General features: G+C 40.9%; 2 protein-coding genes and 1 long non-coding RNA gene across 5 annotated transcripts; 2 read left to right on the plus strand and 1 right to left on the minus strand.

Moving 5' to 3' along the window:
- The first annotated feature begins 7,322 nt into the window (after positions 1-7,322).
- On the plus strand, positions 7,323-11,869 carry mmp9 (matrix metallopeptidase 9). Its single transcript, XM_028582080.1, has 13 exons — positions 7,323-7,643; positions 7,952-8,190; positions 8,366-8,514; positions 8,630-8,758; positions 8,874-9,047; positions 9,175-9,348; positions 9,444-9,617; positions 9,718-9,873; positions 9,978-10,179; positions 10,281-10,420; positions 10,516-10,666; positions 10,921-11,024; positions 11,147-11,869. Exons 1-13 carry the CDS (start codon positions 7,506-7,508, stop codon positions 11,272-11,274), a joined length of 2,058 nt encoding a protein of 685 aa, XP_028437881.1. The 5' UTR covers positions 7,323-7,505; the 3' UTR covers positions 11,275-11,869.
- Positions 7,731-9,827, minus strand: LOC114558245 (uncharacterized). Its single transcript, XR_003692940.1, has 3 exons — positions 9,704-9,827; positions 8,647-8,742; positions 7,731-8,136 (listed from the first exon to the last, which is right to left on the minus strand). It is a non-coding gene; the product is annotated as an uncharacterized LOC114558245 (long non-coding RNA).
- A 442-nt stretch (positions 11,870-12,311) lies between the features above and the next one.
- LOC114558242 (zinc finger protein 335) lies at positions 12,312-24,065 on the plus strand. Of its 3 annotated transcripts, none has more exons than XM_028582077.1 (29): positions 12,597-12,685; positions 13,746-13,786; positions 14,234-14,424; positions 14,569-14,845; positions 14,966-15,043; positions 15,327-16,460; positions 16,595-16,759; positions 16,880-17,044; positions 17,137-17,392; positions 17,487-17,664; positions 17,756-17,868; positions 17,974-17,992; positions 18,156-18,272; positions 18,774-18,850; positions 19,062-19,222; positions 19,325-19,548; positions 19,701-19,800; positions 19,898-19,986; positions 20,093-20,346; positions 20,498-20,612; positions 20,704-20,904; positions 21,297-21,439; positions 21,569-21,708; positions 21,836-21,933; positions 22,060-22,146; positions 22,295-22,378; positions 22,476-22,535; positions 22,669-22,774; positions 23,340-24,065. In XM_028582077.1, the coding sequence occupies exons 1-29, from the start codon at positions 12,675-12,677 to the stop codon at positions 23,459-23,461; spliced, it is 4,806 nt and encodes a 1,601-aa protein (XP_028437878.1). In that variant the 5' UTR covers positions 12,597-12,674; the 3' UTR covers positions 23,462-24,065. The 3 variants fall into 3 exon arrangements, with proteins under 3 accessions (XP_028437880.1, XP_028437878.1, XP_028437879.1); XM_028582078.1 differs by having other exon boundaries at positions 15,378-16,460; XM_028582079.1 differs by lacking the exons at positions 12,597-12,685; positions 13,746-13,786 and adding an exon at positions 12,312-12,431.
- The last annotated feature ends 247 nt before the right edge of the window (positions 24,066-24,312 follow it).

The following is a 24,312-nucleotide window of genomic DNA, read 5'->3' on the forward strand; positions in this document are numbered from 1 at the left end:
GCTGCATTTCTCCGCATGGAGAAAAAGGAACGCTATTCCTAACCCTCTTTTGGCGTCATTGACAGTTCTTATGACAGACTGCCACCTGCTGGTAAAGAATATTTTAGTATGTTTGATTAAAAGTGTATAGGAGGAGTACTCACTTTTGTGGCAGCCTGTGGTGGAGGGTACTAAGGTCACATCTGGTTCCTTCATTAAGCTTCTCCCACAGGTCCTGATGGCCCTTTCAGCGTCCATAGACCATTTAAAATCTTCTGATGACAGCTCCAAAGACCTGCTTGGCAGATTAATATCCTTAAGACACTAGAATTAGCTCATGGAGCAAAGATGAAAGAGCCAAAACAAAAACCCCACTGCATGCATTTGCACATTGGATTCAATACATAATTCAGCCATATGTTGCTCAGAAACAATATGAATCCACAAGATTATAAATTTTAATAATTTCCCTCAATAATAGAATTAAGTGCACCCCATTATAATCATTGTTGTTTAATAAAATTCTGTTTTATACAATTATGTATAGTAAAAACTTGCAGTTTAAAGAATGCACAGTAGAATTGGCAAGATAATTTATCAACTATTTCTATCATAAGCAACATTCTTTTAATCATTCTAGATTCGTGAGCATGAAACATTTGTTTGAAGTTGTTGATTATCTCACAGAGATCCTAAAGATATGTAGTTCCCACATCAACAGATCACTCACACACCAACTGTCATTGTGCCAAAATAATGTTTTTCTTATGAACTTCTATATAATGTACCTGTGGAAGAAGTATTCAGATATGGTACTGAAGTAAAAGTAATACTACAGTGTAAAAAGAATCTGTTACAAGTAAAAGTCATGCTTTCAAATGCTTAAGTAAGTAAAAGTATTAACATCAAAATATATTTAAAGTACCAAAGACAAAGTACCCATTTTAGAATAATGTATATAATATTACTGGATTATAATTATTGATGCATTAATGTGTTCATCAACCGGAGCTCATTTTAATTAGCCTACTTTATTTAATATACTACTTTATATAGACATACTGTGAAATCATTTTTTTTGTTTTTTACTGTGCGTTCCTCAGGCATTTTAAAGAGGTTACTTATGGTTAAAATGCTATGCTTGAGATAATGTAATGCTAGAGCTATTGCTGTCCACTTTAGTGAAACAGGCAGAGTCATCGGCAAATGAATAACCACTAACAGTAATGTCAGGGTTAAAGTTGTTTTGCTGCATTACGGGAAAATGACAGTGTGTGCACAATGATCTGGGTTTTTGTCCTAGAGGGAAATGGCCATGCGAGTTCAAACTCCGGCAACAACGCACACGGTAACAGGGAGCTCAAACCCCAGAAAACACACATCAAAAGGAGGGATAATTGCCTGCCTCAACAAGTCTGAACCAAAGTGTGCAGAGGCAGCTGAAGTGCAGAGCCTGACTCACTTCCCGCCTGCTATCAGCTGCTTGTCCTTTATCAGGAAGGGGAAATTCCCATCCCATTTTACCATTTTCTGAGCTGGTGGTTTTAAAACCCTGTTGAATGGACTTCAACATACACAACTCTTTACTATAACACAAAATGCCTATCTGTAACAAAGCAATCTTTTGGTTTGGTTTACAGGCCATCTGTTGGTTGTGGCAGATTTTGAAAACAACTCTTTAAAACACTGTGGAGGCGTTGCTCCATATGCAGTTAAACAAGCCATAATAATATTTGGTGCAATCCGAGCTCCCATCGTGGCCCATGCTGTCACTCCCTGTGGCTGTGCTTGGGATGGCAGAGGATGGAACGCCTATAAAGGCCACTGCTTATGACTGGCAGTAATTAGCTTTTAACGGTGGTGGTGAAAGATGGCTGTCCATAATTTGAACACAACTCCGCCTGCCTGGACTTGCTCTGCAGTGGCAGCCCACGCCTCAGCAGACGCAGTCTACCCTCATGCATGGCTCTCGGCCAAACCCGCCTGCTGTTTTTTAGTGATATTATATAATTACAAATTGTCCACAGTATCACTTAAACTTATACCTCCCTGGGGTGGCCTGGTGGCCTAAAAGGGGTTAAGGCGCCAAACATGAACCACAACGTCCCCAGATCTCTGATGCATATTATTCCCCATCTCACACTCTTCTTATTTCCTATCATCTATCTACTGTCGCTATCCCATAGAGGCAGAGAAGGCCACATATATGTGTGTATATATCCCTCAATAACTTCTGTCATGGTATAATTTCTCACGCAGGTGAACCATGTGCACACAATTAAGAAGTTACTCAACAAAACAGCAAGAATGTGACAATCATGTATGTATCCATACAAAGTAATTGCAAAACACCAGAACAAATGCTTCCAGGACTTGCTGTCATATCCTGTTTCACTCATCAGTACCAAAGTGTCCCAATCCTGTAGAGTACCTGAGTGGACTGGATACAGAGGAAATGTGTATTTTTGGTCTGCGGTTGCCACCAAAGGCTTGGTGCCAGAGCAATGGGAAAGAAAACAGTGATAAGCAGTAAAGGTTTATATGACATGCATTTTTACCAGCTTTGATCAACTTGACATGGCACTTTGCTTTGATCCATGGCAGCGAGGTGGAACTTCATTTCCTCACATTAAGATTGAGAAAAGTTGTTGTCTGCTAATTTAAGCCAGATGACATTTTAAGACTGAAGGTGTCAAGAGAATAAGATCAACACAGCCATTATTTAAATTTAGTTTTGTCACAGTATCTTCAAGTAATCTTTGGCTGACCTACTTTAACCTAACCTATTTAAGTATTTTGCATTGTCTATCCTGGATGTGACCAGGATGACACATCACTTTGAGGATCATTATTATCAGTAGCATCTGAAAGTACTATAATACATCTAAACATCTTGTAAATATGTATGTATGTATGTAATATTTGTATGACTCTGAATAGGAATCCATCGTTTCTATCTCTTAATCTTTACAGAAAATTATTAGAGTGTTACACTAAAATATTGTATGAACAAGTGTTCGCACAGTAAGCAAGAAATATTCCCAAAGGTGACTAATAGTCTAGATGTTGGAGAAGCAGAAGTAACCCTCCAGGGAGACATGAGTCAAAGCTGTGGCCTCTTGTGCGTCTACATTTATATGGCTGCACACAACTTTATGACAACTGTTTAAAGTTTGTATATGGAATTTTTTCTTTTTTGTCTATATTATCATGCTGACTTATTATGAATCATTACAGACAAGCTATTTTATGAGTATATACTTGAGGGCTTGGAGGGCACAACATGGTTTCCGCCCTCGTGATTGTTTGTTTTGATCAGTTTTTGTTTTGGCTGGGTCATAAGTTGTGTTTGTTGCGCTCTGAGGATCTTTGTGTGCCAATTTCACCCACAAGCATGCATAGTATCTTGGCAAATTAAAAAGGGTTACAAATATTCCGAGACAATACATTAGACATGCTGCTCATTGCTGTTTTAGTTCATTGTTATTGTAATAATGAAGTGAACAACATAGAATGGCCGAAAATAAAACAAAGGAAACACAGAGGTAAACTTCTTGGAAAGCCAAAATAAACTGTTATAAGAGTTTAGTGGGGTATAAAAACAAAGCTATTCCCAGAATAACTGCAAGGCACAGCAGACTCCGCAGGGCTGGGTAAAATACCTGGACGTGGGGAAGGGGTAACGATCCCTCCACATCAAAACCTCTGTGTGTTGCACAGTCTCTGTGTCCCACCGCAAAGTCAACAAACCAGTCGTCATAAAACACAACACAGCTGAACGAGGAAGCTGGCCAAGAAACCACATCAACTGTGGCAGACAGGAAGTGAATTTTGCATTTATAACTGCCTGCTAGAAACATACCATAAGACATAAACAGTTTGCTTTAACGAGGCAGGGTAGTAAACAGGGCACAATTAAGGACAAAGTTGCAAAACCTGCTGTACAACACTGAAACCCTTAAGAATCTAGCCAGGGCATAAAGATGCTGAGCTTTCAGAGTTTTCACCCTGATCTATTACTGACCTTAAAGAGAAAGTTCACTCCAAAATCAAAAACACATATTTTTCCTCTTACCTGTAGTGCAATTCATCAATCTAGATTGTTTTGGTGTGAGTTGCACAGTGTTAGAGACATAAGCCATAGAGATGTCTGCCTTCTCTCCAATATAATGGAACAAGATGGCGCTCGGCTTGTGGTGCTCAAAGCGCCAAAAAAAATACATTTGAAAACTCAACAGCAAGGTCTCTATCCAAAATCATGACTTGGTTAATAAGATAATTCACAGGTTGTAAGCAGTTTCTGCACAGTGATATGGTTGGCGGGTGTAGTTCGGTATAAAGAAAGTAGTTTTTACATGAAACTGCTCACAACCTGTGTATTATCTTGAGTAACCAGTTCATGATTTCTGGATAGAGATATTGTTGGAGAAGGCAGACATCTCTATGGTTGATATCTCCAGAGCTGGGGAACTCACACCAAAATATTTAGAGGTTAAAAAATGCCTTTAAAAATGTCTTGTTCTGCCTCACTGTTTCAGCAGCTCCAGAAAAAAAGATAGAGGTCACAAATTATGACTTTTTGATAGTACATTGTTCTGTTATTGTATTAACCATACAACAACATAGCAATGTACCTAATCATAAAGATCCCGCCCATGTGAGCTGTGAGGATCTTGCTGCTCTACTATGATATTATCCAGCTCTCTGATGACGCAGAACACCTCGTACGGTTGTGGTGGTGTGTGCCAACAGGCTGTGCTATGATTGAGGGCAATTTTGGGAAGTATGTCACACAAACGAAATTGTATTTTTCTGTTGTAAGTTTGGAAGTTCTGTGCCAGACGTCTTTTTTCAAGCAAAGTGCCAAACCAAATGAAATGTGGCATTTGTTAAAAAGCATGGAGCCGTTTTCATTAAGCCTTTGACGCCACGTAAAATCAGTGGCAGATGTTTTCAAAGGAGGCCTGGGGATCAACTGACGAGCCACATATGAACAGAAATAACCTTATGATTGTGTCTGAATGACCTTAACAACTGCATCAAATGAAAGAGGGCTTGTGCATTTGAAGCTGGATAGAAAATATATAGATAGAAATATATTCCATGTGGCCAAAAATATATGTAGCTAGCCTACAATATGAATGTGTGTAATGTAATTACACTGTAGCTGGTATTCTGCATTTTGTGTGTTAACCAAATGTCTGTTATTAAATGTCTATATCGGAAAACAAAGGACGTTGAAGCGGAATCACTGTTTTCCAGGAACAATGTGTTGGGTTTGTGAATAATGTGCAAATTAAGTGAGAGTCAGCAAACGGGCAACAAGCATAATAAAATAAAGGAAATTACAAATGTTGAATCCCCCTTACAAACAAATGTGTTTTGACCCACCAGTCATTTTTTTAAATCTGGAGAGGAATGTGTTATCAAGACTGGTAGCATACACGATAGCTTTAAACTTTATAGCACCCGTGTAGACATACTGATCTAACTATAAAAAGTAGTATTATGGCTGCTGCTCTCTGTGGGAAAATCAAAACAAACAACAGAAATAACAGTTGGAACAAAGAGGAAGTACTTAATGAGGAAAGATATGACAACATTTTTTAGACATGTCAAAACTGTGGGATGAATGATGCATGTGTCAAAATGTGTGAAGCATCAACCTCATCAGGAAACCATAGTTCAAATATGAGGAAGGACACCTACTTCATCAAACCGCGGGTCCAAAATTTCACACCGCCTCTTCATTAGGACATTGAAAGGTACAGAATTTTCTGACCATAAAAGGCAAGTCATTAGAGAATCTGTGAGGATGCACACTTTGTTCTTTTTAACTCTCCAAATAAATAAAGTCTCAATTGCAGCTAAAATTTTTGTAGCCACATATAACTAATATTCAACATGGGCTTTTACAGGTACTTCCCTCTCTATTTTAAATGGAGTATTTTGACTTGGCTCATCATTTAAAAAGGGTTGTTTATTTTTCTGCATCTGAAAACTCAGCGAGCAACTGAGTAAACATGACTGCACAGGTCGAAAGGATGTCAGCAGTGTGCTCACTAAAAAAAAACCTTATCTGCAGTTTTGGATATTCATGTGAGTCACGATATGCTGGCTGAGAGACATCCTTGCCCACACACCAACACCTTGATACTCACACACCTCAAAATATCAACATATACCCAGCATACACACACTACTGCACACAGTTACTCTCAAGATTACAGATTAGCCAAAGCAGAAATAGTTTTTTAGAATCAAAAGTTGTTTTCTGTGTTTTGGACGCATGGCTCAAACTGTTATGTAATAGAGATGTGCATGAGAAATAGAGAAGTAAGATCCGCTTTGTCGGGAAAATACATAAACATTAGGTCCAACTACTCATTGCCAACTACGGATTGCCAAATGAGACATATTGCTAATGAACTGAGCCTTCATGGGGATGAAGCCACTGAAGATGTTGCATCAGCAACAGTGTGCAGTGATGATGAAGCAGGTAGTTCCCCAAAATCTGGCCAACAACAATACTGTCATACTGCAAAGAGTCATATTTAACAACACAGGGATTTCTTAATCACCTTAATAATTTGTCATAGTGCAGAAAACTAAAACATTTAATTAAATATTTGCGATCTTAGAAAATAAAACAACAGACAACTTTTCTGTAAGAATCTAATTTTGGCTTGACCTAGATTGACATTTTATTCAGTATCCAGCTATAGATAAAGAGGAAACAAATGTCTATTTATGTACAAAGGTGGAACAAACTCTTTTTTATATCATTACTTTGAGCGTCTAAATAACAGAAGCGTCTGGCTTGGTCCCATGATGAGTGTGTTGTAAAAATACATCAACATGTCCAGAAGAGCTTTTTGCATGAATGAAAAGGATGACAACAACAATGTATACTGAGCATCTAAACATTGTCTTTAGGCTCCCTTTAGGTTATTTCCTGAAGGTTTTTGATGATGTAAATTCTTAAGATAATAGCAACTTTAAGAGCTTTCAAAGTAATTTTTTATTTGGTTGATAATTTGTGTGTGTTTTCAGGCAGCATGCTTTACTTTATGAACATAGTACAAATGCAACCATAATTGGTCTTTTCCACCACTGCTATTGCTCACCCCCTCCAGCTTGAAATTTCTACAAAAAAATAATTAGCTAACCACTCACTAGCTGTTAGGTAAAGCTAAATGTGGATATTTTGGAAATTCCCCATGTCCATTCAACATGCTGTCTGTCAAGATGTTAGGTGGGAGGGTTGAGGTTAGTAGTAGGCGGGGTTGAGGTGAAGTGACTAAGACTTTACATTGCATAAAAACAAGGTCCACAACCAAGGGCACAAAGCAGAGACAAGCACAGCCACCAAAACAAAGAGGAAAGCCAACACTGAAGAAGAAACACTGCTGATCGTCAGCGCAGCTTTTTAATCCTTTTTGTCTAACGAAGCACTTGCTCGCTGCAAGACTCTTAGTGTATATCTTTTTTGTTACATTTTGAAGCAACCTACAGCAGATCTCATCATGAGGTGCTGTGCTTTAGCTGTGTGTTTATTTTTGAGTGTAAGCATACAGGATGGATGGAGCCTTCCCCTCAAGTCTGTCTTTGTCACCTTCCCGGGAGACATCATCAAAAACATGACTGATATGGAGCTGGCAGAAGTAAGTAACAGATGGTTAATTTCGTCTTTAATGGATTGAAATTGCCAAAACAGTTTGCAATCAAGCTGTGTGGGGAAGTAATTATCTGAACACATATCTCTGTCATAATGTTAATGAGAAAAAAATTAGTTTCTGCTGAATTTAAGCTACACGAGTAGCAGTGTAACAGTGAGAACAGGTGTCACGAAAACACTAGAATAGAATTGAATTTGTTTTCCAAACTAAAGTTTACTTCATAAGGACCCATTCTGATATAATTATCCATCTGGACTCATTAGATCATGTGATTTCTCATGTTCTCCTGTCAGGGTTATCTGAAGAAGTTTGGCTACATTGACACGCTGCACCGCAGTGGCTTCCAGTCTATGGTGTCAACCACCAAGGCTTTGAAGAGGATGCAGAGGCAGATGGGGCTGGAGGAGACTGGAGAGCTGGATAAGTCCACCCTGGATGCCATGAAGCAGCCTCGCTGCGGGGTTCCTGATGTGGCCAACTACAAAACATTTGATGGAGACCTTAAATGGGACCATCGAGATGTTACTTACAGGTAAGTGGAGAGAATACATTTGTTCATAGACTTGAAGACATTATAATGCTTGTGCTTTGTAATGCAAGGCACCACATAGAAGAGTATCTCTGATGGAGGTACATCCCCAAGTATCTTTGCTGACATTGTCAATTATAAGTCTGAAAGCAGAGTTTCATTCTGCGTTTCTCCACAGGATCCTTAGCTATACTCCAGATATGGAGATCTCTCTGATTGATGACGCCTTTGCCAGAGCCTTCAAGGTGTGGAGTGATGTGGCCCCTCTGACTTTTACCCGCCTCTTTGAGGGGACGGCTGACATCATGATTTCATTTGGAAGAGAAAGTATGTGTTTGTGCGGTGGTCATTTCATCTTGATGTGACATAGTTGTATTGTAATTTTGTACTAAACACAAGTCTAAAATCAAAGCTTAACGTGGAATTATTTTTTTTAATTCAGATCACGGAGACCCATACCCATTTGATGGTAAGGATGGTCTTCTGGCCCATGCTTATCCCCCTGGCGAAGGTGTGCAGGGTGACGCGCACTTTGATGAGGATGAGTACTGGACCCTGGGAACAGGACCAGGTAATCAGACATACCAAAAGATATTACTCCACCTCCAACAATTTTATGAGGTTGTCTCCCCCCGGTGTTCCTATATACATTGCATTAAATGTATGGTTTATTTCTGTCATTTAAGCTGTGAAGACTCGCTATGGGAATGCTGATGGTGCCATGTGCAACTTCCCCTTCACTTTCGAGGGCAAATCCTACAGCAGCTGTACCACTGACGGGCGTTCGGACAACCTGCCATGGTGTGCCACCACAGCTGACTATGGCAGAGACAAGAAATTTGGCTTTTGCCCAAGCGAACGTAAGATTGACAATTTATTCTGCAAGGGAAATAATAGGTCAGAGGTCAGCCACGTAAGGGCATTTACTTTAAGGCATGCTGACTCGCTTCACCTGCTCATCCTTCCCCCTATTTTTTATCCTGACAGTTCTGTACACATTTGGAGGAAACGCAGACGGAGCAAAGTGTGTCTTCCCCTTCGTCTTTCTGGGGGACGAGTATGACAGCTGTACCACAGAGGGTCGCAGTGACGGTTACCGCTGGTGTGCCACCACAAACAACTTTGATACTGACAAGAAATATGGATTCTGTCCCAGTCGTGGTGAGTGACAGGAACCACAACGCATAAGGGCTGTGAAGTACTGCCACAGTGGCTTGTTTTCTTACTGTTGATACGGTATGTCTTTGTTTGGCCAGACACCGCTGTAATTGGTGGAAATTCTGAGGGAGAGCCCTGCCACTTCCCCTTTGTGTTCCTGGGTAAAGAGTATGACTCTTGCACAAGTGAGGGACGAGGAGATGGCAAGTTGTGGTGCAGTACCACTGACAGCTATGATGACGACAAGAAATGGGGCTTCTGTCCCGACCAGGGTGAGTTACATGAATATAAGAAAGAGAAAGTAGAGTAGATTAAATGCTATATGTATTTTCCCGTGCCATTCATTAATATTCCTTACTGTATGTGCTTCAGGTTACAGTCTCTTCCTGGTGGCAGCCCATGAGTTTGGACATGCCCTTGGCCTGGATCACTCCAACATAAGAGACGCTCTCATGTACCCCATGTACAGCTATGTGAAAGACTTCTCCCTGCATGAAGACGACATTGAAGGCATTCAATATCTCTATGGTAAGGTCATGACAAACCGTGTTATCGTGCAAAATCACATCAAAATGTTACAATTTCCAACTCCTCAACACTTTCTCTCAACCAACACAATTTTCTTTTTTTAGGACGCAAAACAGGCCCTGATCCCACCCCCCCTCAGCCCAACACCCCAACCACTACCCCTTACCCAGATGAGACTGACGCTACAGATGAACCCACCACCACTACCACCACACGACCTGTGGATCCGACCAAAGATGCCTGCAAGTTGACCAAATTCGACACCATCACTGTGATTGAGGGAGAACTACATTTCTTCAAGGATGGGTAAGCCAATCAGTCTCTTCTTCTTTGTAAAATAAGTAAAAACAGCAACATAAACAGAAAACAGCAGTAGTGATGTGGTAACTGCATGTGTTAATCAACAGACATTTCTGGAAGATGTCCAACGGAAAGGATGAACAGGTCAAGGGACCGTTTTCTGTTTCTGAGAGGTGGCCCGCTCTGCCAGCAGTCATTGACTCTGCCTTCGAGAACATTCTGACCAGGAAATTGTACTTCTTCTCAGGTAATAAAACGTTATACTGTGTATAAGGGACCTCTAACACTCTAGCACTAAAAGTGCAAAACCATTTTTTTCTAATGATCATTTTCTTTCTATAGGAACCCGATTCTGGGTGTACACAGGGCAGAGTGTTCTGGGACCCCGTAGCATTGAGAAGCTCGGTCTCCCCGACAGCGTTAAGAAAGTGGAGGGAGCACTGCAGAGGGGGAAAGACAAAGTGCTGCTCTTCAGTGGGGAGAACTACTGGAGGTCAGTTAAAATTGGATGGGGAAGCATGTTTGTCACTGGAAGATTTTCAGCTCAAATTCAACCCCATCTGCTCTTCTTTGAGAATTATTAGTTTTGACCAAGCCAGTTAAACCCCGCCTCCCCTTTGGTTTTCCAGTCAACTGTTGAAATAAGTTCATTATTATTTTTGTTTTACAAGATAACCAAAGTTTGTGATTTAAGACAACAGATTATTTTTGCCATTTTAATGACATTCTCTGCTATGATCAACACAGGCTTGATGTGAAGGCCCAGAAAATCGACAAAGGGTACCCCAAATACACAGATGTGGCCTTTGGTGGTGTCCCCAGTGATGCTCATGATGTGTTCCAGTACAACGGTAATTTCAAATATGTATCTACTGAGCTCAATAAACACAATTAGCATGTTACAGTAGATTGTGGCATATAAGAATCTTCATTTTGCATTCTAGTGATTCAAATTGAAATATTTCTGCTTTAGGTCACACCTACTTCTGCCGGGAAAGCTTCTACTGGCGTATGAACTCCCGCAGGCAGGTGGATCGTGTTGGCTATGTGAAATATGACCTCCTCAAGTGCACAGATGCTATAGGCCCTAACTACTACTGAGGAGATGAACAAACTGGGATGAGCTGGAAAATTGTCTTTAATGTGGTAGCACCTACTTCTCTCTCCTGTGCAGGTGTCAGGGAGAATGTGAAGCAGTATTTGTGTAAAGTATCTGTTGTATGATGTGTGTGCTTTTTTGGGATGTGAATAATTCGCCATCATTGACGTTGGCTAATTCTATAACATACAGTATTGGCCTAAAAATAATTCAAAGGCACAAAGGAAAGCAAACCAAGTCGTCATCTTTGGCACTGCCTTGCCCTCAGTCTGTGAACTGCTTGGTTATGGGGGTCTAACATTTAAGACCCATAACCACAACTAAAATTTTATCAAAAGCTATCTGGATTTCAGATTTGCTGCATAACTTCTTAATGTCTGACAGGTTCAGACACTTTACAGTATAAGATTATTTTGGTATTTATAGCAATATCTAATATTATTTTTGCATCCTTAAGCTTTTTTGATTTGTATAATTATATGTGTGTATTTCTGAAAATGGCTTCAAAGCCAATTACTTGCACTGGAAGACTGATGTGTTTTGTATTACAGTTTGTACTTTTAACGTTAATGCAATAAACATTCTGTGAGAACCACATCCCACTGTCAGCTGTCTCAATCGTTCACCAAAACACTTGATTAACTGACATGCATATGGATTAACTGACAACACTATGCTCACACGCTATATTATTCGACATTTGAATCCACGTTCCCACAACAGAAAAAACACGTATAAACCACGACTATAGAAATGTAATGTTATTACTTTCTGCTGTAGTCTCCTGAAACAACCATTGACATATATAAAAGGAAACAACAGCCCTATGTGTATGCATATTACTCCGCATCCGTAATATGCCTTCCTCTAAAAACAATAGTCCACCAAGCGGTTATAAACATCACATTTAACAAATATCTGAAACATATAACGACCAATCTATCAGTAAACACAAACTGGTATAATTGGTAAATATGTCAATGCTTAAACAACAAGATAGTTTTCAACAAAAATAATAAAGAAGATCCGGTTGCACAGACAGGAAGCAAGGAGAGTCTCATGGCGCCCGACTAGAATGAAGCAACAATTATCGGTTACTAATCTCTGTTCTATTTAGCGCATCTACACTAGAGGACACCTTTCTACTCGAAAATACACGGTAAGAAAATAGCGTGGAGATTCTAGTGCCGGAGAAGGAAAATATTTTAATTTCCTTCAGGGAGAGCATTTGGGCGGTCTGCCGCAGCTGAGGCCCTCGAGGTCCCCAGTAGAGCGCTCAGAATGCCTGAGTGTAAAACGGGGCTGTCTGGTGTGAAATGGCGACGCGGAGCAGGCAGGACGAAGGGCAGCTGGGCCCGTTTAAAACAGCTAACACACTGTGTTGAACGTTGTTACATCCGATATGACGACTTGGTTAGATCAGTGACATGTTCATTAAATAGCGTTACCGTATTCAACCACTCAAACTGTAATTGGTATACAGTTATATTTGTTTTGCAGATCCATCAAACAAGATACGGAACTGACAACAATGCTTGTTAGCCAGCTTAAAGCTAGCGTTGGCTGTTTTGTTTCGTCGTTAGCTAACGTTGGCTCCCGTTGACATCAAGTTTTTAAATAACTTTACTGCGGTTCAGGGCTGATGTCATTTTACAAGTATAGTCACACTCGACCAGTCAAAATGTGAACTGTTCACCCCTAGAATAGACCTTTATTTCACACCAACCTTGACGTCCTTGAGTGAAAACAAACTCTTCATATAGCTACTAGCTAACTAATGTAGACAGACATGTCGTTAAAGGCATGAACGTTAGCTAGCTTAGTGAAATGCTAACGTTACTGCTGGAGGAGTCGGTCCTTAGTTTTCAGAAATAAACACTGTTCGGGAACTTAATACCCTTTAATGAAATGAATGTAGGAAATGGCCGTTTTTTAAATATTCAGGAGAAAAATACATGCATTAAGTCCAGAAATACTGTACATAATAGTATCACAAAATAACTCACAGCCATTTGGTGGAGTTGAAGTGTAAAGTTTCAGAAAATGAGAAGTGTTAGTACATCTAAACATTGTTCAAGTGTATCCGTTTTATGCACTTTTGTTATTTTATTTTAGAAATATTGCTCAGCTATTTTAAACTTTTTTCCATGTGCACTCTATTTGGCATCAATGAATTTACATTCCTACAAATGCATCATTGGCATCACAATACATATAAAAGGCTTCATAAGGACACACTAAGTGTAAACTGTGTACAAAATTCAAAGTGAAAAAACCCCCCACAAAAACTGCAGTTAATTTCCATTTGTTTGCCCATCTGTAAGGGTTAATGACAGCTAGGCAACATACAATAACTTAAGAAAGAGAATATTGTTGATTAAAAATGGATTACTTGAGTTGCCTTTTCCAACGTTATACATCCTTACTTCCTCACAGTTTAAGAAGATGACAAATGTTCAATCTTTCTGTCCAGGATGTCTGCAGGTTTCGAAGCTCTGAGTATTTGTTTTAAAAGTAATTTCCTACTTTAATTATTTCAGTTTTATTTATGGTATCAAATCATAACAAAAGTTATATCAAGACGCTTTACAGATAGAGTAGGTTTAGACCACACTCTATAATTTACAAAGACCCAACAATTCCAATAATTCCCCCAAGAGCAAGCATTTAGTGCAGCAGTAGCGAGGAAAAACGTCCTTTTAGGGAGAAACATTGGACAGACCCAGGCTCCTGGTGGGCGGGTGTCTAACGGTGCCGGTTGGGGGTACGATGAACAGTGGCAATTATAGTAACAATAAAGGTAATAATAATTACTGTTTATCTAGTGACAAAGTAGCTGGGAGTATAAAATATCTTAAGTTGTGCAAACACTTAAAACCAATGACAAACAGAGCTTTTCTATGTCAAGTAACCAATAACTATATATTGAGGATATTGAGCTTGTTTATTTCTTGTGGATAGTCATGGATTCAGAGGAAAATGAGGTGGAAAGCAGCAGTGATGCAGGTCCCTCAGGGATGGAGGAACCGTCTGAAAGCGGCATGGGTATGGAGTCATCAGAGGCCATGTCTGCAGACAGCACTGATACTGCTTCTCATGCACAGGCCCCAGAGTCTGACTGCCATGTGGGACAGAGCTCAGAGGGACTTGTGGTAAGCTTTTTGATTAAAGTTTTTATTTAGTGTGGTAGAAAACAGCCATATACTAAATGCAACAAAACCAGATATAGCAATTAGGCTTGTGTCATAAACGTTTCTAGATATCACAATCATGTTTTTTTTCTCCTCCCTGCCAAGGTGTTCATCCCAGAAACCAGCTCCAGTACAGACATCAGAGTTTCATCAGTCCACCTCCCAGACTCCTCCTCAGTGGCCCAGTCCACTAGTGTGTCCAGCGTCTCCACAGTGACTCAGTCTGTGCTGGTGTCTGAGTCAGCCCAAATGCGGGTCCACTCCAGCGCAGTATCTGAAGGAGCCATGATGGTTTCTGACTCAACTGCTTCTACCTCGTCAGACCTCGGGTCTGCCATTGACAAGATCATAGAGTCCACCATCGGCCCTGACATTATGAATGGTATTTTAACTGACGCTCCACTTTCCGTCATATCATAGGCTGAGCAGCTTTGAGGTGACAGTTGGATTAGTTTACCTTAAAGTAGCAGATATCTTAATCTGTCTACTGTTCTTCTGTTAGGTTGCATAGCTGTGACCAGTGCAGAAGATGGAGGTGCAGAAACAACCCAGTATCTTATATTACAAGGACCAGATGACGGTAAGTGTGCTATTGTTACTGTTAACTCATTAATTATCAGCCCATTTCAAAACCTTTTTAAAGTTTATGAGAAAATGATCACCATATTTACATAAGAAAACAATTTACTGAATACTCTAGTGGGATGTTACTCAGACAGTAGAGCAGATACATAATTTAGCCTTTCCATGTCAACGTGTAATGAACCAACTTTATTCTAGTTCTCTTATTAGTTTTTATTAAGTAAATTAAAATCCACTTTAGTTGATGACGCACATTATGGGAATCCTTTTGTATGCTATAGGAGCTCCTATGGTAGCCCAAATGTCATCTTCGGCCCTTTCTGATCGTATAGCCATAGAAGCTCTTGCAGAAGGCCCCACGTCCACCTGTCTGGACCAGGGAGACCTGCAGGGCCACCTTGATCCTGACCAGCCCGACGATCGGCCTGGTCACTCAGGTTACCCAGAGGACAGCAGCAGTCAGCCTGACCAGCCCCAGCACTCCCACCCCTCCCAGTATATGGACTGCAGTGCAGATGGTCCAGACCAGACAGGGGAATCTTCATCTTCCTATGTGGAATGTTCAGGCGAGGAACCCGATCAGACACGCTCCCAGTCAGGTTTTCCTGACTACAGCGGGCATAATAGTGATCAGGACCTGCCTGGATATGTGGAATGCAGTGGGGCGGATTCAAACCCTCGCAGCCGAGGTCACTATGTGGTGGAGTGCAGCGCTGGATATCTGGAGTGTGCGGTGGACGATGAAGAGCAACCGCATCATTCCCGCAGTTACATTGATAGTAGTGCAGACCATCGGACCCAGACAAGTCGGCAGTATGGGGCCGAGTATGGGGGACAGTGTGTTGCAGCTGCAGACTCTGAGCAACCAGGTTGTTCTCAGTATCAAGCGAGGGATGACGATGATGAAGATGATGAGCGGAACCAGGATCCAGACCAGCCGCAGCACTCCCAACAGCAGCCCCAGCACTCCTGTTACATGGAAAGCAGCAATGGCCCTGAGGCCTCTCTCTATGCCGATGACAGCTCCTCGTCAGACCACCCTCTGGCAGACACGGCGGGTTTAGATGGGCTTCCTGAGGCATTGGAGTGCAGCGAGAGCCAGTCTGGGCCCTACATCAGCAGCAGTGGGACATACACCTCCAATCCAGAGCCTGAGCTGGCCCAACAGTGCTCACCCAGCCAGGAGGAGCCCCAGGGCTCCCAGGGGCCCCAGGATGAAGCTGGGCTGGTCAGGGAGATGGAGACATCAACAGTGGCAGAAGGCTCTGGACACAGACCACCAAACCTGGCGGAGTTGGAGGAGATGATGGAAGTAGTGATCGTACAGCAGTTCAAGTGTAAGATGTGTCCATACAAAAGTGCCTCCAAAGACACACTCATTAACCACATGAGAGACAAACACTTCAGACCTGCAGGTAAGGATGTATGGTTGATTATGTATCACAAAGACATATCATTTTCTCTGTAAGATTAGATTTTTTTTTTTGTTCTCAGATTGTTTGTTTAAATTTTAATACAATTTTTTTGTGGTATAATGTCCGGTTTACAGGGGACATGTCAAAGAAGCGTAAACGTGGACGGCCTCCTAAAAGTGAGAAGTTTGCCCGTCGTCAGGCAGAGAGGGAGGAAGCAAAGGCAAAGGCTGCTCAGCCCCAACAAGCAGAAGAAGAGGAGGATGATATTGTTGATGCTGGTGCTATTGATGATGCTGAAGGTTAGTGAGGAAGATTTTCATTAAACCCCCCTCCCAAGCAACCAAACATTCATAGTTTTCTGATTTGTCAAAGAGATAAGAATAATGCATTCCTCTCCCTGCTCCTCTGTTTATTCCTAGAGGATAGTGACTACAACCCTGCAGATGAGGACCTCAAAGGAAGACCACCTGCCATTATGAAGAAGCGCACTCCTCCTATCTCTTCCTCCTCTCAAGGGCGTCCTCGACGTAAGGTTGGTCGTCCGAGAAAGTACAGCCTTTTAGAAGAAGGCTACAACAGCAAAGGTTGGTTTTCAGTTTTGACAGAGTAAAGCTAAAACCGCCTATCGTTGCAAATAGGAGCCTACACATACTTCTATTGCATTGGTTTGTTACAGAAGCAGAGAGTATTGCTAAGAAGCCCAGGGTTAGTGCAGATGCTAGTGCACCTGAAGAGGCCAGCTCTTCTGGGCTAAACAATGGTCCTGCTATGGTGACCGATGGAGACACAGCTGAGGCAGCAATAAGCCAATCCGACTCTGAGAACAAAGACCCTTCATCCAACACACAGCCAGAGGAGTTCTTCCAGAGGAAACGCGGGCGACCCTCCAAGCGTTTTCTTAGGAAGAAGTATAGGAAGTATATAAATCGAAAGTAAGTATCACATTCTGAAATGAAGTTGTGTTACACATAGTATTTCCTAATATAACAACAAGCTAATCGCATCTTTCTCTTCATTGTCTTCCAGTCGGTACTATAAATCCCTCAAACCGCTCCTGAGACCTCACAACTGCTGGATCTGTGGCTCACGCTTTCTCACTCAAGAAGATTTGCGCTTCCACGTGGACTCTCATGAAGGCAATGACCCAGAGCTCTTCAAGTGCCTCCAGTGCAACTACCGCTGTAAGCGGTGGTCTTCACTTAAGGTCAGATAAAACAGGTCAAAACATCCATGTTAACCTGTGTTTACATGCATGTTTACATGGTGTCCTAAAGGTCTTGTGGGCTGTTTTGCAGGAACACATGTTCAATCATGAGGGCACCAAGCCGTTCAAGTGTGAGAAGTGTGATTACACAAGTGTCTACAAGAAAGATGTCATTCGCCACTCGGCAGTCCACAACAAAGAGAAGTAAGTAACTGACAACATGCAGCACATACACAATCCATTATTCCTATTACAGAACGTTTTGCAGGTTTTAAAATATTGTTACTATTTTTTTTCCCCACCCTACAGAAGAAGAAAAACAGAGTTGGTAAGACAGTTCAAGTCTCCCATATTTGAATGATTGTTAAATGCCAATTAGCATGCTAATGCTATAATATTAATAATATGCATTCTTAATGTCGTAGCAGATTACTTTCTGTTTTGGCTGGTTAATGCTTTTGTGCCACTTATGTCAATTTTGTGGCTTGCAGGTACCAAAGGTGTCAGAGTTCCTCTGCCCTGTGTGTCACAGGGTTTACCCCATGCAAAAGAGACTGACCCAGCACATGAAGACCCACAGCTCAGAGAAGCCACACATGTGTGATAAGGTCAGATAATAAATATTTTACCATTTTAAGAACATTTATAGAACAAAAATATATTATTTGGTTACCAACAATTAAAAGAGACATTTCACTGCAACTACAGGGGAGATGTTATCACCTGTTCCTCCCTGACAAACAATGTAATGATTTTCCAGACATTCTCTGTTAAGCTTACAGTATATTGTAGATTTTTACACTTAAGTCTAGTGTACAGTGCTTGGACACCAGTAACCAATTCAGGATTTCCCCTAAAATATATTCTTGAAAAGGTCAATAGTTCTAATGATTTTGGGGCATCTTTCTCCCGTAAGATGCTTGTTTTATCTCCCTTCCTTCTTTGAATGCATGATTTACCTTTTGTTGTGCAACAATGTTGTGCATGACTTTGACAATCCTTACAGGAAAGTGAGTGCACTCATAATTCTATGGACTATTTTTTTTTTTTTTTTTTCTACTCCAAAGTTCTTCAAAACTCTTGTTGAATATGCCTTTCTGTCTTTGCAGTGTGGAAAATCCTTCAAGAAACGGTACACATTCAAAATGCACCTACTGACCCACATCCAGAGTCTTGGAGACAGCAAGTCAGTAGTGACAACTTTCATTCCATCTCTTTTATTTTTTATATCAGTCTATATATCAGTCTGTATTTCAAAAACATGGATGAAACTGAATTGTCTGATCAGCAATGTGGGCTAGAATATGCCTTAATGAATCAATATCCGTTATTTGTTGTCTGATGTTGGTAATGATGATATCATCACAATGAATAACTCGTGGATAACCATGTGCCAGGTTCAAGTGTGAATTTTGCGATTACACTTGTGACAACAAGAAGCAGCTGCTCAACCATCAGTTGTCCCACACCAACGATCGGCCCTTCAAGTGTGACTACTGTAAATACTCTACTTCTAAAGAGGAGTTTCTGGTCTCCCATCTGGCCATCAAACACACAGGTAAGTGTGGCAGAAAGGCATTTATCATTTATTTAAACTAAAGCATGTCTCATTGTATGTAATACTGTACAACACCTTCACAATTAACAATGTTCTCTACAGGGGAGAAGCCTTTCTCCTGTGAAATGTGTCATTTCACAACCAAGCACAGGAAGAACTTGCGCCTACATGTGCAGTGTCGCCACCCGGAAACGTTTGACGAGTGGTCTGTGGCTCACCCTGAGGAGCCTGTCAGGAAGCGACGCAGACCCTTCTTCACCCTGCAGCAGATAGAGGAGCTCAAACAACAACAACATGACGACACACAGGATTTGCAGAACACTGTTGTAAGTCTGTTTGAGGTTTTCTGTTCTTTATTTCAGACCCAATTTGGATTTCATTTTAGTATGTGTTACATTTTGTTGTATTTGGAGATAATGACTTTATTAAAATTGGGATAATTGGGAGATAATAACTTTATTTCACCCCCCTTCATTAGGTTGCAGTGGATTCGGCGACACTACAAGCCATGCAGAGAATGGAAAATGCCTCTGTGTCCCAGGATGCATTGGGAAACACCACCATCATCTATGAACAAGGTCAGTCCTCTTGTCATTCAGGAGACATTTATAGCGTTTTTGGCGATGTGTGTCACCCTGAGGACAAATGCTGACTTTTTCACCATGCGCTCCTCAGCTGAATCCAGTGATCAGTCCGCCCAGAATGCCCTTGACCTGCTGCTGAATATGAGCAATGCCCGGGAATTGGTTGGAAACGCCTTACAGGTTGGTGCTATGGCTCATCAAAAAACGTCCCTTTACATTAGCGGGCAGTATGTGGAATGCTTGCATTTTGAAAATAGTATAAAAATGGACTGATTGTGCTCCTCAGGTGGCGGTGCTGTCAGAAGGCAAAGCTTTGGAAAAGGGCACGTGGAGTACGGTGACCACAGCACCGGGCCAGGCACAAAAGGTTGTGACCTTCCACGTGTCTGAGAACGGTGAGACGGTGCTACAAGAGGCCTTCGAGGCAGCCACTTCTGAAACGGGAGAGCTCACCCAGATTGCCATCGAAGCCTATGAGGGCGGGGGGGACTTCAGTGTGGTCGAACAGGCAGCTGAAGAGATCCACAGCTCTGGATACAGGTAACATAACACACATTTGTTGTTGTTGTTGTTGTTGTTAATAATGATAATAATAATAATAATAGGTATTATGAGATTGAATGTAGGACTTATTGAGGACTTATTGATCACCTTTATGATCTCTCAACAATTCATAATGTGGTCTTTGCAGTAACGATGAGAGCAGTCCTTCTCAGGCTGTAGAAGTCTCTGGGTCAGAGAGCCTGAAAAGTGACAAGTACTACCTTACTTCAGCACTGGCTGATGGTGTTCTGCAACAGGTGGAGGTAACTGCGAGAAATCGGTTGTTTTGGCATGTAAAGACCTGTCTACACTGCGTATCCCTCCTCTCTGACTGTATGGTTTGTTTCCTGTCAGCTGAGCAGCGAAGCTCCAGCCTCTCCCTCTGCTGCGAGCTCTCCCGGTGGTCTGAGCACCAAGAGGTTTTCCTGCCGAATATGCATGGAGTCTTTTCACGGACGCTCTGACATGGAGAACCACAAGAGGGCGCACCTGGACCCAAACACCTTTAAGTGTCCTGATTGTGATTTCACATCCACCTCCTGGCTCGAGGTGAAGGTGAGTCGCTCTGCAACTTTGTACTCAACTTTTTATTTTTTATTTTCTTTATCTTATCAAAAACACATTTGTTTTCATTGAAAAGGCACTGACAATAATCGCCATCTAAAGTCATGGGCTTCCATGAATTGAGCCAAGATTTCCACAGTGGTCAGTAATGACACTCATGAATATTCAACAACTTATCCAATAAAATTTTAACAGGATGAAAGACAGCACAGCAGCATTTCCACCCTTTTTATATATATATATATATATATATATATATATTGTTAAAAAAACATGTTTATGTACATGTATCTTAAGGCATTTCTGTAATTTTAAAAGCATTTATGTCTTGAACACCTCTTCTGACCTCTTTCTGAATGTTATTGATCTCCTATTTATTTTAGACTCACATGGAGCAGCATTCCTACCTACGCCCTCACAAGTGTCCAAACTGTAGCTTTGCCTCCAAGAACAAAAAAGACCTGCGCCGACACATGATGACACACACAAATGAGAAACCGTTCTCTTGCAAACTTTGTGGACAAAGGTGGGAGTGGAACTAACTGAAATTGTCACAAAAGTTGTATTTATATTATAATATTAGGAATTAATATGCAACATATCTGTATGCATTTGACCAGCTACCAATGTTGATGGTTTTTGCCCAATATCTCAGGTTTAATCGTAATGGCCATCTGAAGTTTCATATGGAGCGTCTCCACAATCAGGATCATTCCGCTCGCAAGAGCCGTACCGCCACATCTCAGCAAACCATCATTGTGAACAGTGATGAGGAGGCCCTGGCCACACTACAGTGTAAGAAACAGAAACAAATGAAAATTAATAAATTATACCAGGTATTAGGGTTCAAACTGATTTATAGGTTATAAACGGATGCAAAACAAAATCACAAAAATTGTGTGTGTCTGTGTGTGTCTAACAGCCCTGCAGGCACATCAGACAGTGATCACTCCAGAGCGGTTGCAAGCCCTGGGACAGGAGCACATCATTGTAGCTCAAGAACAGGCTCTATCAGACCAGGTACCAGCGTTCTCACTAAACTGGACATACTTGTAACTTAACCTACTTTTCTTGAATAAATTATTGTTGCATACAGTGTATAGCCACTCTGTGTTTTATAACCAAGTGCATTAACGTGTACATCAGGAGGAGGGCACATACATCCAGCAGATAACCACCATAGATGGACAGACAGTTCAGCACCTGATGACAGGAGAGAACCAGGTGACTGAGGTAAGGGCTAGAATCTAAAATTAAAATAATGGAATATCATTATTTTAATATATATATTAATATATATATGATGGAGATTAATAACACAGCCCTTATGATATTCTGTAGCTTTCATCTCAACTCATTTGTCCTTTTTCATTTGTTTCAGGTTCAGTATATCATCTCGCAGGATGGAGTGCAGCACTTGATCCCTCAGGAGTATGTAGTAGTAGCTGATGGCAACCACATACAGGTCAGTGTATACCCTCATAAGAAGTCACCATAACTGATGGATTCATGCAGTGTTTAAGGTGATAATGTCTGGTTCTAACTGCTCTTCTGTTCCTCAGATGTCAGATGGACAGATCCTCCAGTATGAGCATGACGGGACCTTTCTGCAGGAGCAACAGGTGAGGCACATGTTGATCACTCTGTAGTTTGAGATTGAGCTTGACAAAGTGAGGCAGATAACCTTTAATGCTATGCAGTGAGAGGTTTTTGTTTTGACAAAAGCTCATTGCTCCATGTTGTTTACGTGTTCAGATTGCTGTAGGGCATGACGGTCAGATTCAGTATCTACCTGTGAGCTCAGAGCAGCAGATGGTGAATCCTGAAGATCTGGAGGCTGCTGCCCACTCTGCTGTCACAGGTTGGTTCTCTTAGGGAGCACATTGCACTTTAATTGTTTTATATTCAGTCCTCCACTGCACTGTTAGATTGTTTATATTTACCAAATTCATTACAGAAGGACCTTAAATGACCTTTCAATAGTTCACTGCCTCTCACTTTAATATTAAAATGTATCCGATAAAAATAAGCTTGTGGAGATTTTATTCTTCATTTCAACTGAACTGATAATTTAGTTTTTTTGTCAAACATCATTATAGCATGCTAATGTAGTTGGAATCAGGGACCATTTTGAAAATACTCATTGTCTTTGATGCACATTTAAGTCAGACGCCAAATTGCATTTCATTCATTTGCTATTTTAATGTGAGTTTGGCTTTTTCTTGGAATAAGAAGAAAAAACACTGTTGTCCGTGCTCTCTTGAACACACCATCAAGGAGGCCACAATGACCAAGGTCTAGATGCTTAAAAAATGGTGAACATGCATCGTCCATTATGAATAATTTGAGCTTGATAACTATTATGATGAACGAACTACAGCGCCCTGAAAATAAATCAAACTAAGCGACAATCTTTGTTCTTGTAGCTGTAGCTGACGCAGCCATGGCGCAGACCCAGACAGTCTACACTGAAGCTACACCTGAACAGCTGGAGCAGCTGCAGCAGCAAGGCATCCACTATGATGTCATTACCTTCACAGACGAATAAACAGCTTTTTATACCGGATACAACCCACCGCAAACCACTATGAGCTGACAAGTACAGTGACCTCAATTTATTTATGCATTCAGCTGGCTGTGAACTAAAATATTATCTCCTCCACGCTATCATCTACGCCGGGGCAGTTGCACTGTTTAAAAGGATCAACAACTCTTTGGAAATTAAAAATATTGCACCCATTGCTTCTAACTTAATCATAGGGGCTGTGCATTTAAGAGTTAATTTAGTAAGGTTGGTCTGTTATGTAATTGTAAAAATTGATTTCTGTTTACATGCCTCAACTTCTTCCAATTTGCAAGGTTATCAAAGACAAGTAAATGGCTTATATCATGTTTTAGAAAATATACAGAACATCCATATGAAAATTTTTTGAATGGAGTGAAATGAAAAGGGAGTGTTTATTTTTTATCTGTAATAATAATGTTGATTGTTAGAATGCCACAGCATTGTGTTTACTTAATATTAATATGTACATACCTTTTGCATTTGTCTTCTGTTCCCTGATGGAGGATACATCTTGATTTGGTGAATATGAAGTGTTTAATAAGCTGAAAGCTGACACCAAATAAATAACTTTGTGTATACTCTGTAATGTGTTCATAAATGTCCAGATTTTACTCTGATGGATTTTGTTCTTAAAGGTACCTACAGTATATCTTACTTTGCACAGCAGCTGCTTTCTATCACACGGAAATCTAAATTGTCAGGCTTTAAGTTATGTGTTTGCATCTGAACTACCAGCTAATTTTATTTTATTATGATGCAGTGGACACAAACAAAACAAAAAGAATCACTGTTGCACACTTCAGTCAGAAATGAGTTGATGCAACTGTATAGGC

This window comes from Perca flavescens, chromosome 7 (assembly GCF_004354835.1).
Source record: "Perca flavescens isolate YP-PL-M2 chromosome 7, PFLA_1.0, whole genome shotgun sequence".
Taxonomy (NCBI): Eukaryota; Metazoa; Chordata; class Actinopteri; order Perciformes; family Percidae; genus Perca; species Perca flavescens.

Coding starts and splice junctions, on each gene's coding strand:
- mmp9 (XM_028582080.1), top strand. CDS start 7,506: ATGAGGTGCTGTGCTTTAGCTGTGTGTTTATTTTTGAGTGTAAGCATA. Junction 8,515..8,629: donor GATTTCATTTGGAAGAGAAA/GTATGTGTTTGT, acceptor TTTTTAATTCAG/ATCACGGAGACCCATACCCA. Junction 9,618..9,717: donor GGGCTTCTGTCCCGACCAGG/GTGAGTTACATG, acceptor TATGTGCTTCAG/GTTACAGTCTCTTCCTGGTG.
- LOC114558242 (XM_028582077.1), top strand. Junction 19,987..20,092: donor TGGTTGGAAACGCCTTACAG/GTTGGTGCTATG, acceptor TGTGCTCCTCAG/GTGGCGGTGCTGTCAGAAGG. Junction 22,775..23,339: donor TGCCCACTCTGCTGTCACAG/GTTGGTTCTCTT, acceptor TTGTTCTTGTAG/CTGTAGCTGACGCAGCCATG.